Source organism: Phyllobates terribilis, unplaced genomic scaffold (assembly GCF_046119375.1).
Source record: "Phyllobates terribilis strain yellow unplaced genomic scaffold, ASM4611937v1 Scaffold_9__5_contigs__length_417890890, whole genome shotgun sequence".
Lineage (NCBI taxonomy): Eukaryota > Metazoa > Chordata > Amphibia > Anura > Dendrobatidae > Phyllobates > Phyllobates terribilis.
The window spans coordinates 401,394,710-401,408,672 of NW_027362769.1; the positions used below are offsets into that span (position 1 = coordinate 401,394,710).

The 13,963-nt window shown below is 49.2% G+C and overlaps 1 protein-coding gene across 1 annotated transcript in view; it reads left to right on the forward strand.

Moving 5' to 3' along the window:
* Positions 1-13,963, forward strand: part of LOC141162619 (transmembrane protease serine 9-like) — a 44,157-nt gene that overhangs the window by 13,051 nt on the left and 17,143 nt on the right. Inside the window, exons 3-4 of the mRNA XM_073648894.1 lie at positions 3,700-3,898; positions 4,022-4,287. Of these exons, the coding sequence (XP_073504995.1) occupies positions 3,700-3,898; positions 4,022-4,287 (465 nt within the window). The remainder of the gene's footprint in view (positions 1-3,699; positions 3,899-4,021; positions 4,288-13,963) is intronic.

The following is a 13,963-nucleotide window of genomic DNA, read 5'->3' on the forward strand; positions in this document are numbered from 1 at the left end:
GACCAGTCCTCTGCTGAGTTTTGCTGGGACCAGTCTTCTGCTCGGTTATTGCTGGGACCAGTCCTCTGTTAGGCTATTTCTGAGACCAGTCCTATGCTTAGTTTTTGTTGGGACCAGTCGTCTGCTGAGTTTTTTTTGGGGCCAGTCCTCTGCTGAGTTTTTGTTGTGACAAGTCCTCTGCTGGGTTTTTGCTGGGACCAGTCCTCTGCTAGGTTTTTGCTGGGACCAGCACTCTGCTGGGTGTTTGCTGGGACCAGTCCTCTGCTGGGTTTTTGCTGGGACCAATCCTCTGCTGGGTTATTTCTGAGAACAGTCCTCTGCTTAGTTTTTGTTAGGACCAGTCCTTTGCTGAGTTTTTGCTGGGACCAGTCCTCTGCTGGGTTTTTGCTCGGACTACTCCTCTGCTGGGTTTTTGTTGGGACCAGTCCTCTGCTGGGTTTTTGTTGGGACCAGTCCTCTGCTGAGTTTTTGTTGGGACCAGTCCTCTGCTTAGTTTTTGTTGGGACCAGTCCTCTGCTGAGTTTTTGTTGGGACCAGTCCTCTGCTGGGTTTTTGCTGGGACCAGTTCTCTGCTGGGTTTTTGCTGGGACCAGTCCTCTGCTGGGTTATTGCTGGGACCAGTCCTCTGCTGGGCTATTTCTGAGACCAGTCCTCTGCTTATTTTTTGTTAGGACTAGTCCTTTGCTGAGTTTTTGTTGGGACAAGTCCTCTGCTGAGTTTTTGTTGGGACAAGTCCTCTGCTGAGTTTTTGTTGGGACTAGTCCTCTGCTGGCTAATTGTTGGGACTAGTCCTCTGCTGAGTTTTGCTGGGACCAGTCCTCTGCTGAGTTTTGCTGGGACCAGTCCACTGTTAGGCTATTTCTGTGACCAGTCCTAAGCTTATTTTTTGTTGGGACCAGTCCTCTGCTTTGTTTTTTTTGGGACCAGCCCTCTGCTCAGTTTTTTGGGGGGCCATTCCTCTGCTGAGTTTTTGTTGAGACCAGTCCTCTGCTGGGTTTCTGTTGGGACCAGTCCTCTGCTGGGTTATTGCTGGGACCAGTCCTCTGCTGAGTTTTTGTTGAGACCAGTCCTCTGCTCGGTTTCCGCTGGGACCAGTCCTCTGCTGAGTTTTTGTTGAGACCATTCCTCTGCTCGGTTTCCGCTAGGACCAGTCCTCTGCTGTGCTATTTCTGAGACCAGTCCTCTTCTTAGTTTTTGTTAGGACCAGTCCTTTGCTGAGTTTTTGTTGGGACCAGTCCTCTGCTGAGTTTTTGTTGGGACCAGTCCTCTGCTGGGTTTTTGCTGGGACCAGTTCTCTGCTGGGTTTTTGCTGGGACCAGTCCTCTGCTGGGTTATTGCTGGGACCAGTCCTCTGCTGGGCTATTTCTGAGACCAGTCCTCTGCTTATTTTTTGTTAGGACTAGTCCTTTGCTGAGTTTTTGTTGGGACAAGTCCTCTGCTGAGTTTTTGTTGGGACAAGTCCTCTGCTGAGTTTTTGTTGGGACTAGTCCTCTGCTGGCTTATTGTTGGGACTAGTCCTCTGCTGAGTTTTGCTGGGACCAGTCCTCTGCTGAGTTTTGCTGGGACCAGTCCTCTGCTGGGCTATTTCTGAGACCAGTCCTCTGCTTAGTTTTTGTTAGGACCAGTCCTTTGCTGAGTTTTTGTTGGGACCAGTCCTTTGCTGAGTTTTTGTTGGGACCAGTCCTCTGCTGGGTTTCTGCTGGGACCAGTCCTCTGCTGAGTTTTTGTTGGTACTAGTACTCTTCTGGGTTTTGGTTGGGACCAGTCATCATCTGGGTTTTTGCTGGGACTTGTCCTCTGCTGGGCTATTTCTGAGACCAGTCCTCTGCTGGGTTTTTGCTGGGACCAGTCCTTTGCTGGGTTTTTGTTGGGACCAGTCCTTTGCTGAGTTTTTGTTGGGACCAGTCCTCTGCTGGGTTTCTGCTGGGACCAGTCCTCTGCTGAGTTTTTGTTGGGACTAGTCCTCTGCTGGGATTTTGTTGGGACCAGTCCTCTGCTGAATTTTTGTTGGGACCAGTCCTCTGCTGAGTTTTTGTTGGGAACAGTCCTCTGTTGAGTTTTTGTTGGGACCAGTCCTCTGCTGAGTTTTTGTTGGGACTAGTCCTCTGCTGGGTTTTTGTTGGGACTAGTCCTCTGCTGGGTTTTTGTTGGGACCAGTTCTCTGCTGGGTTTCTGCTGGGACCAGTCCTCTGCTGGGTTTCTGCTGGGACCAGTCCTCTGCTGAGTTTTTGTTGGGACTAGTCCTCTGCTGGGTTTTTGTTGGGACCAGTTCTCTGCTGGGTTTCTGCTGGGACCAGTCCTCTGCTGGGTTTCTGCTGGGACCAGTCCTCTGCTGAGTTTTTGTTGGGACTAGTCCTCTGCTGGGTTTCTGCTGGGACCAGTCCTCTGCTGAGTTTTTGTTGGGACTAGTCCTCTGCTGGGTTTTTGTTGGGACCAGTCCTCTGCTGAGTTTTTGTTGGGAACAGTCCTCTGGTGAGTTTTTGTTGGGACCAGTCCTATGCTGAGTTTTTGTTGGGACTAGTCCTCTGCTGGGTTTTTGTTGGGACCAGTCCTCTGCTGAGTTTTTGTTGGGACCAGTCCTCTGCTGAGTTTTTGTTGGGACCCGTCCTATGCTTAGTTTTTGTTGGGACCAGTTCTCTGCTGGGTTTCTGCTGGGACCAGTCCTCTGCTGGGTTTCTGCTGGGACCAGTCCTCTGCTGAGTTTTTGTTGGGACTAGTCCTCTGCTGGGTTTTTGTTGGGACCAGTTCTCTGCTGAGTTTTTGTTGGGACCAGTCCTCTGCTGAGTTTTTGTTGAGACCAGTCCTCTGCTGAGTTTTTGTTGGGACTAGTCCTCTGCTGGGTTTTTGTTGGGACTAGTCCTCTGCTGGGTTTTTGTTGGGACCAGTTCTCTGCTGAGTTTTTGTTGGGACCAGTCCTCTGCTGAGTTTTTGTTGAGACCAGTCCTCTGCTGGGTTTTTGGGTTTCGTGACTTCTTGAATATTAATAATTACCGTCAAAGAACAATGGTCACATTTTCCTCCTGATATTTCCGCTGTTTCCCACCATTTCCCCTCGGCCTGAGTTGTACAGTTTCTATTCCTGCTAAACAAGCAAAGCTTCAGTGTAAAGTATGACGGAGGAACAAGGCAGCAGCTAGTGCCTATAATGAGATAGGAGATGGATTTTATTGAAGCTTCAGTATAAAGTATGGAGAAGGAATAAACAGCAAGTTGATAAAAAAGAAGGGATCTTAGACTGTTAAATACTCCCTCACATAATAAACTGCAGTATAAAGTATGGTGGAAAGAGCAAACAGCAGTCTGAAATACTGATGAGGATAGGATTAGACTACCACATGCTCTAGATAATGACGCTGCAGTATAAAGTATGGTGGCAGTAATGAACAGCAGTCTGAGCTTAAGATAAATGAGAGTGAATTTCATACTACCTCAGATTGGAAAGCTGCAGTGTAAAGTATGGTGGAAAGACAGATGTGCAGTCTGAGCCTCAGATGAAGCACAACCTGGATTGTGACCACCACAGACTCCATCAGATAATGCAGCTGAGCTGGAGTCACCGATCACAGTGGAGCCCACTGGAGTCACACAATCGGGGGTCCGCAGCTGCTCCACGTAGGGGCGAGAAATGCTCCGTTCACAATGAATCATTTCCAAAGCTCAATAACTCTAACATTAGTGACAATTCTTTATTTTTCCTAGTTTCCTTGTCCGGTATCTCAGCAGCTTCACAAGGATCATGTGGGTCCCCGAAAGTTGTCACCCGGATTGTTGGGGGGTCGGATGCTGTGGACGGAGAGTTTCCCTGGCAGGTCAGCCTGTGGTATAAGGGCTCCCATCTCTGTGGGGGGTCCCTGATCTCCAGGCAGTGGGTCCTGACGGCTGCGCACTGCTTTCTGGGGTAAGTGCCCGGCGGAGTTATCAGGGCTGCTATGATCCCATGACAACACTTCCTGTTCTTAGGTATGCCAGTGTTGTCATAGGGACATTTTCGATGTTGACCTGCCACTTTCTTCCATTGTAGGACTGTCAGGGACTACACGGTGCGTCTGGGAATGTATCAGCTCGCGGTGACAAATCCTCATGAGCTTCTGTCCACAGTGGAGCAGTTTATCACCCACCCACAGTACACAGACGTGGGAAGCCCGGGAGACATCGCTCTGGTCCTGCTGTCCGGTCCTGTCAATTATACCCAATACATTCAGCCGGTGTGCTTGGCCGATGTGTCCGTCACCTTCCCCTGCGGCATGGAGTGCTGGGTGACCGGCTGGGGGGACACGTCCTCCGGGGGTGAGTGCTTCCATCTCTTGGCTGATGTCAAGCACAACTTCCCCAGAAGAGAGTTGTGTAATGTCTCTGCTCTTACAGTAAAGAATCCTTATCTATCTCGCTGTAGAAACCTCAGAAGGACGCCCCATGCTATAGACACAGTCCTGGGTATAAATGGATGATGGGAGTAGAAATGTGTGACGCCTCAAATTCTACAAAACTTTGTGGATTCTCCTGAATCTGATTTTTTTTTTGTTCATTTTGTGCGAATTCAGCAAAATGTCCGTCTGTCATTATGTTTATGTGGACAAGGGTGAAAAAGAATACCGCCCTCACTGCTCACCTGTCCCAGCACCTCCGCCACAGCCGCGCATCTCACCTGTCCCAGCACCTCCGCCACAGCCGTGCATCTCACCTGTCCCAGCACCTCCGCCACAGCCCCACATCTCACCTGTCCCAGCACCTCCGCCACAGCCGCGCATCTCACCTGTCCCAGCACCTCCGCCACAGCCCCACATCTCACCTGTCCCAGCACCTCCGCCACAGCCGCGCATCTCACCTGTCCCAGCACCTCCGCCACAGCCGTGCATCTCACCTGTCCCAGCACCTCCGCCACAGCCGCGCATCTCACCTGTCCCAGCACCTCCGCCACAGCCGCGCATCTCACCTGTCCCAGCACCTCCGCCACAGCCCCACATCTCACCTGTCCCAGCACCTCCGCCACAGCCGCGCATCTCACCTGTCCCAGCACCTCCGCCACAGCCGCGCATCTCACCTGTCCCAGCACCTCCGCCACAGCCGCGCATCTCACCTGTCCCAGCACCTCCGCCACAGCCGTGCATCTCACCTGTCCCAGCACCTCCGCCACAGCCCCACATCTCACCTGTCCCAGCACCTCCGCCACAGCCGCGCATCTCACCTGTCCCAGCACCTCCGCCACAGCCGTGCATCTCACCTGTCCCAGCACCTCCGCCACAGCCCCACATCTCACCTGTCCCAGCACCTCCGCCACAGCCGCGCATCTCACCTGTCCCAGCACCTCCGCCAAAGCCCCACATCTCACCTGTCCCAGCACCTCCGCCACAGCCGCGCATCTCACCTGTCCCAGCACCTCCACCATAGCCCCACATCTTACCTGTCCCAGCACCTCCGCCACAGCCGTGCATCTCACCTGTCCCAGCACCTCCACCATAGCCCCACATCTCACCTGTCCCAGCACCTCCGCCACAGCCCCACATCTCACCAGTCCCAGCACCTCCGCCACAGCCGCGCATCTCACCTGTCCCAGCACCTCCGCCAAAGCCCCACATCTCACCTGTCCCAGCACCTCCGCCACAGCCGTGCATCTCACCTGTCCCAGCACCTCCGCCACAGCCCCACATCTCACCAGTCCCAGCACCTCCGCCACAGCCGCGCATCTGGTCCACCAGGGATTCCGGCATGGTGAAGTCCTTGGACTCACAATGTGCATCGCCCAAGGCCCTGACTTTGCTTCGGGAGACGCTCATCCTGAGGTGTGGAGGTGTGGGTACTATTGTTTGTTCACACTAAGTGTTTTATGATCTGGTCTCTGGATGGGCCTCACACTTGTGCATTAGCGAGGGGGAGCACAAGAGCGCCAAATCTTAAGGTATAGAAAATGTTGCTTAAATGTAGAACTAGAGGTTGTGACAGGAATAGGGGTAGTTTTAGTGTAATAGATAGGACTTTGGTTACGGATCGCGCTATGGTTAGCGATAACATCAAGAATAGGGATAGATAGCACTAGGGTTAGGAACAGGACTAGGGATAATGCTAAGGATAGGGATAGATATCACTAGGGTTAGGAACAGGACTATGGATAACACTAAGGATAGGGATAGATAGCACTAGGGTTAGGAACAGGACTATGGATAACACTAAGGATAGGGATAGATAGCACTAGGGTTAGGAACAGGACTAGGGATAACACTAAGGATAGGGATAGATAGCACTAGGGTTAGGAACAGGACTAGGGATAACACTAAGGATAGGTATAGATAGCACTAGGGTTAGGAACAGGACTAGGGATAACACTAAGGATAGGGATAGATATCACTAGGGTTAGGAACAGGACTATGGATAACACTAAGGATAGGGATAGATAGCACTAGGGTTAGGAACAGGACTAGGGATAACACTAAGGATAGGGATAGATAGCACTAGGGTTAGGAACAGGACTAGGGATAACACTAAGGATAGGGATAGATAGCACTAGGGTTAGGAACAGGACTAGGGATAACACTAAGGATAGGGATAGATATCACTAGGGTTAGGAACAGGACTATGGATAATGCTAAGGATAGGGATAGATAGCACTAGGGTTAGGAACAGGACTAGGGATAATTCTAAGGATAGGGATAGATAGCACTAGGGTTAGGAACAGGACAAGGGATAATGCTAAGGATAGGGATAGATAGCACTAGGGTTAGGAACAGGACTAGGGATAATGCTAAGGATAGGGATAGATAGCACTAGGGTTAGGAACAGGACTAGGGATAACACTAAGGATAGGGATAGATAGCACTAGGGTTAGGAACAGGACAAGGGATAATGCTAAGGATAGGGATAGATAGCACTAGGGTTAGGAACAGGACTAGGGATAATGCTAAGGATAGGGATAGATAGCACTAGGGTTAGGAATAGGACTAGGGATAACACTAAGGATAGGGATAGATAGCACTAGGGTTAGGAATAGGACTAGGGATAACACTAAGGATAGGGATAGATAGCACTAGGGTTAGGAACAGGACAAGGGATAATGCTAAGGATAGGGATAGATAGCACTAGGGTTAGGAACAGGACTAGGGATAATGCTAAGGATAGGGATAGATAGCACTAGGGTTAGGAACAGGACTAGGGATAATGCTAAGGATAGGGATAGATAGCACTAGGGTTAGGAACAGGACTAGGGATAACACTAAGGATAGGGATAGATAGCACTAGGGTTAGGAATAGGACTAGGGATAACACTAAAGATAGGGATAGATAGCACTAGGGTTAGGAACAGGACTAGGGATAATGCTAAGAATAGGGATAGATAGCACTAGGGTTAGGAATAGGACTAGGGATAACGCTAAGGATAGGGATAGATAGCACTAGAGTTAGGAACAGGACTAGGGATAACGCTAAGGATAGGGATAGATAGCACTAGGGTTAGGAACAGGACTAGGGATAACACTAAGGATAGGGATAGATAGCACTAGAGTTAGGAACAGGACTAGGGATAACACTAAGGATAGGGATAGATAGCACTAGGGTTAGGAACAGGACTAGGGATAACACTAAGGATAGGGATAGATAGCACTAGGGTTAGGAACAGGACTAGGGATAACACTAAGGATAGGGATAGATAGCACTAGAGTTAGGAACAGGACTAGGGATAACACTAAGGATAGGGATAGATAGCACTAGGGTTAGGAACAGGACTAGGGATAACACTAAGGATAGGGATAGATAGCACTAGGGTTAGGAACAGGACTAGGGATAACACTAAGGATAGTGATAGATAGCACTAGGGTTAGGAACAGGACTAGGGATAACGCTAAGGATAGGGATAGATAGCACTAGGGTTAGGAACAGGACTAGGGATAATGCTAAGGATAGGGATAGATAGCACTAGGGTTAGGAATAGGACTAAGGATAGCACTGAGGATAGGAGTAGAGTTAGAGATAGGGCTTTGGTTAGGAATAGGGTTAGTGATTTGACTACAGTTAGGGATAGAACTAGGATCAGGATTAGGACTAAGGTTAGGAACAGGGTTAGGGAAATAACTACTATAGGGTTAGGAATGGAACTACAGTTAAGGATAAAACTAGGGTTACTAATAGTACAAGGCATAGGACTAGGTTTACGGATAGGGTTAGCAATTCCAATACAGTTAAGGATAGAACTAGGGTTAGGGATAGTACAAGGGATAGGACTAAAGTTGTGAAAAGATCAAAGGATAGGACTGGAGTTAATATTAGGACTAAGGTTAGAAACAGGGGTTAGGGAAGGAACTACTGTGGGGTTAGGAATAGAACTACAGTTAAGAATAAAACTAGGGTTACTAATAGTACAAGGTATAGGACTAGGTTAAGGATACGTAGCGCCCCGAGGGTTCGGCCGCTACAGGGGTATTGTACCTCTGCCAGAGGTGTGATATTCCACTCCCGGGTAAGGATGGAGTATGGACCAGGGCTCGGTAGGCTGCATGCATCACACACACCCCATTTCCGGGGGACAGCTCAACGGTGCTCCCATTAGACAGTAATGCAGGCACGACAGATCATGTCCCTGGCTGGAGTGGGGAGGGGGGAGGAAAACCCGGTGATGTAGGAGCAGGAGGGGACGGTTCCTGAGCGTAGGAAGGAGCCCATTGGTTGCTGGTCACCTGAGCTCATGGTCTAGAGGGAAGTATAAAAGGTGGACAACATCTTAGATCGGAGAGTTGAGTTCAGTTGAGAGCTGAGAGAGGAGAAGACAGGGAGCAGAGGCTCTGTAGAAGCTCTGCTCAGAGGCAGGCCTAAAGAAAAGGGCCGGAGCCTGAGAGGAGAAGGAACAGAGGAAAAGGAACTGGAAAGGGAAAGAAGTGGCCAAGAAACAGAAGGGCTCAGGAACAAGAAGGTGGAAGGGACCCTAAGGACCAACGTGAATCGGGTGACGGGTCAGGCAAGAAGAGGATCCCAATTTGGTGGAAGCTAATAATCTTCAGCCAAGAACCGGAGGTCGCGACCATCACTTGGTGCGACCCCTTGCTAAACCTTGCTAGGAAGGCACCATATAGGGTAGCGGGAAACGGGGCCCACGTTTGCCCGCATAGACCATCGGGAGCTGGACAAAAGCTTGGTCACTGGCGGGGCATGAGCCGAAGGAAGGATAGGAAGGAGCTCTGAACCATACTCCTGAAGTGCCTGGGGGTTGACCGAGTCCCTCACCTGGTGGACACCGCACGACTTGGGTGGTCACTGCTTGCGCTGAAGTGACCCGGAGCATATGAACTGTGAGTAAAAGACATTGGACTGCAGTACGTTGTCTGTGTACTCCTTGCTCCTCCAGCACTAACGGCACTGGGACCCTCTGCACCATCACCCCCACCATCCTCTACACTGCCCTGGGGCTGCACTCTTCCCATGGGGAGTAACACTACCTCAGCTGCAAACACCATCAGCCTCAGCGGTCTGCCTTGCAGCGGCGGCTCATAATAGCCGCAATCCACGGGTGGCGTAGTCGGACATTACCTACAGCACATCATAGACTACCACTGGCCTGACCACCCTGAGCCACGGGACCGGGCCGCCACTACTACTCCCAGCATTGCCATGAAGCCCGGTCCCGAGTGCCCCACGGCCCAGGGGGCGAGACAGATAGGGTTAGCGATACCACTACAGTTAAGACTTGAACTAGTGTTAGGAATCGTACAAGGGATAGGACTAGAATTGGGAAAAGGTCAAGGAATAGGACTAGGGTTAGGATTACGACTAGGGTTAAGAAAAGATCAAGGGATAGGACTAGGGTTAAGAAAAGATCAAGGCACAGGACTAGGGTTAGGAAAAGGACTAGGGCTAGTACTAGGACATACATGCTAAACTTTGGCCCATAGGCCAGATCTGGCCCGCAGAGTGATTATATTTGGCCCGCGACACCAAAACCACCACCCCTATGTGGGGCCATTATTCTGTATGGAGGACTTTGTAGGCCATTTATACTGTATGAAAGACTATGTGGGGCCCATTATTTTGTATGGAGGACTATGTGGGGCCCATTATTTTGTATGGAGGACTATGTGGGGCCCCTTATACTGTACAGAGGACTATGTGGGGCCCATTATACTGTATGGAGGACTATGTGAGGCTCATTATATTGTATGGAGGACTATGTGGGGCCCATTATATTGTACGGAGGACTATGTGAGGCCCATTATACTGTATGGAGGACTATGTGGGGCCCATTATACTGTATGGAGGACTATGTAAGGCCCATTATACTTTATGGAGGACTATGTGGGGCCCATTAAACTATGGAGGACTATGTGGTGCCCATTATACTATGGAGGACTATGTGGGCCCAATATACGGTATGGAAGACTATGTGGGGCCCATTATACTGTATGGAGGACTATGTGGGGCCCACTATACTGTATGGAGGACTATGTGGGCCCATTATACTATGGAGGACTATGTGGGGCCCATTATTCTGTATGGAGGACTATGTGGGCCCAATATACTGTATGGGGGACTATGTGAGGCTCATTATACTGTATGGAGGACTATGTGGGGCCCATTATACTGTATGGAGGACTATGTGGGGCCCATTATATTGTATGGAGGACTATGTGGGGCCCATTATACTGTATGGAGGACTATGTGGGGCCCATTATACTGTATGGAGGACTATGTGGGGCCCATTTTATTGTATGGGGGACTATCTGGGGCACATTATACTGTATGGAGGACTATGTGAGGCTCATTATACTGTATGGAGGACTATATGGGGCCCATTTTATTGTATGGGGGACTATCTGGGGCCCATTATACTGTATGGAGGACTATGTGAGGCTCATTATACTGTATGGAGGACTATGTGGGCCCATAATACTGTATGGAGGACTATGTGGGCCCATTATATTGTATGGAGGACTTTGTGGGCCCATTATACTGTATGGAGAATTATGAGGGGCTCATTATACTGTATGGAGGACAATGTGGGGCCCATTATTCTTTATGGAGCACTATGTGGGGCCCATTATACTGTATGGAGGACTATGTGGGGCCATTATACTGTATGGAGGACTATGTGGGGCCCATTATACTGTATGGAGGACTATGTGGGGTCTATTATTCTGTATGGAGGACTATGTGGGGCCATTATACTGTTTGGAGGACTATGTGAGGCCCATTATACTGTATGGGGGACTATCTGGGGCCCATTATACTGTATGGAGGACTATGTGAGGCCCATTATACTGTATGGAGGACTATGTGGAGTCCATTATACTGTATGGAGGACTATGTGAGGCTCATTATACTATGGAGGGGGCCCAATATACTGTATGGAGGACTATGTGGGGCCCATTATACTGTATGGAGGACTATATGGGGCCCATTATACTTTATGGAGGACTATGTGGGGCCCATTATACTATGGAGGACTATGTGGGGCCCATTATTCTGTATGGAGGACTATGTGGGCCCAATATACTGTATGGGGGACTATGTGAGGCCCATTATACTGTATGGAGGACTATGTGGGGCCATTATATTGTATGGAGGACTATGTGGGGCCCATTATACTGTATGGAGGACTATGTGAGACCCATTATACTGTATGTAGGACTATGTGGGTCAATAATAATGTATGAAGAACTATGTGGGGCCCATTATACTGTATGGAGGACTATGTGGGCCTATTATACTGTATGGATGATTATGTGGGGCTCATTATACTGTATGGAGGACTATGTGGGGCCCATTATTCTTTATGGAGCACTATGTGGGGCCCATTATTCTGTATGGAGGACTATGTGGGGCCCATTATACTGTGTGGAGGACTATGTGGGGCCATTATACTGTATGGAGGACTATGTGGGGCCCATTATACTGTATGGAGGACTATGTGGGGCCATTATACTGTATGGAGGACTATGTGCGGCCCATTATACTGTATGGAGGACTATGTGGGGCCCATTATACTGTATGGAGGACTATGTGGGGCCATTATACTGTATGGAGGACTATGTGCGGCCCATTATACTGTATGGAGGACTATGTGGGGCCATTATACTGTTTGGAGGACTATGTGAGGCCCATTATACTGTACGGAAGACTATGTGAGGCCCATTATTTTGTATGAAGGACTATGTGAGTCCCATTATTCTGTATGGAGGACTATGTGAGGCCCATTATACTGTTTGGGGGACTTTCTGGGGCCCATTATACTGTATGGAGGACTATGTGAGGCCCATTATACTGTACGGAGGACTATGTGGGGCCCATTATACTGTATGGAGGACTATGTGGGGCCCATTATACTATGGAGGACTATGTGGGGCCCATTATTCTGTATGGAGGACTATGTGGGCCCAATATACTGTATGGGGGACTATGTGAGGCCCATTATACTGTATGGAGGACTATGTAGGGCCATTATATTGTATGGAGGACTATGTGAGGCCCATTATACTGTATGTAGGACTATGTGGGTCAATAATAATGTATGAAGAACTATGTGGGGCCCATTATACTGTATGGAGGACTATGTGGGCCTATTATACTGTATGGAGGATTATGTGGGGCTCATTATACTGTATGGAGGACTATGTGGGGCCCATTATTCTTTATGGAGCACTATGTGGGGCCCATTATTCTGTATGGAGGACTATGTGGGGCCCATTATACTGTGTGGAGGACTATGTGGGGCCATTATACTGTATGGAGGACTATGTGGGGCCCATTATACTGTATGGAGGACTATGTGGGGCCATTATACTGTATGGAGGACTATGTGCGGCCCATTATACTGTATGGAGGACTATGTGGGGCCATTATACTGTTTGGAGGACTATGTGAGGCCCATTATACTGTACGGAAGACTATGTGAGGCCCATTATTTTGTATGAAGGACTATGTGAGTCCCATTATTCTGTATGGAGGACTATGTGAGGCCCATTATACTGTTTGGGGGACTATCTGGGGCCCATTATACTGTATGGAGGACTATGTGAGGCCCATTATACTGTACGGAGGACTATGTGGGGCCCATTATACTGTATGGAGGATTATGAGGGGCCATTGTACTGTATGGAGGACTATGTGGGGCCCATTATACTGTATAGAGGACTATGTGGGCCCATTATACTGTATGGAGGACTATGTGGGGCCATTACACTGTATGGAGGACTATGTGGGCCCATTATACTGTATGGAGGATTATGTGGGGCCCATTATACTGTACAGAGGACTATGTAAGGCCCATTATACTGTATGGAGGACTATGTGGGGCCCATTATACTATGGAGGACTATGTGGGGCCTATTATACTATGGAGGACTATGTGGGGCCAATATACTGTATGGAAGACTATGTGGGGCCCATTATACTGTATGGAGGACTATGTGGGGCCCATTATACTGTATGGAGGACTATGTGGGGCCCATTATCCTATGGAGGACTATGTGGGGCCCATTATTCTGTATGGAGGACTATGTGGGCCCAATATACTGTATAGGGGACCATGTGAGGCCCATTATACTGTAGGGAGGACTATGTGGGGCCCATTATATTGTATGGAAGACTATGTGGGGCCCATTATACTGTATGGAGGACTATGTGGGGCCCATTATACTGTATGGAGGACTTTGTGGGGCCCATTATATTGTATGGGGGACTATATGGGGCCCATTATACTGTATGGAGGACTATGTGAGGCTCTTTATACTGTATGGAGGACTATGTGGGCCCACAATACTGTATGGAGGACTATGTGGGCCCATTATATTGTATGGAGGACTATGTGGGCCCATTATACTGTATGGAGTATTATGAGGGGCTCATTATACTGTATGGAGGACTATGTGGGCCCATTATTCTTTATGGAGCACTATGTGGGGCCCATTATTCTGTATGGAGGACTATGTGGGGCCCATTATACTGTATGGAGGACTATGTGAGGCCATTATACTGTATGGAGGACTATGTG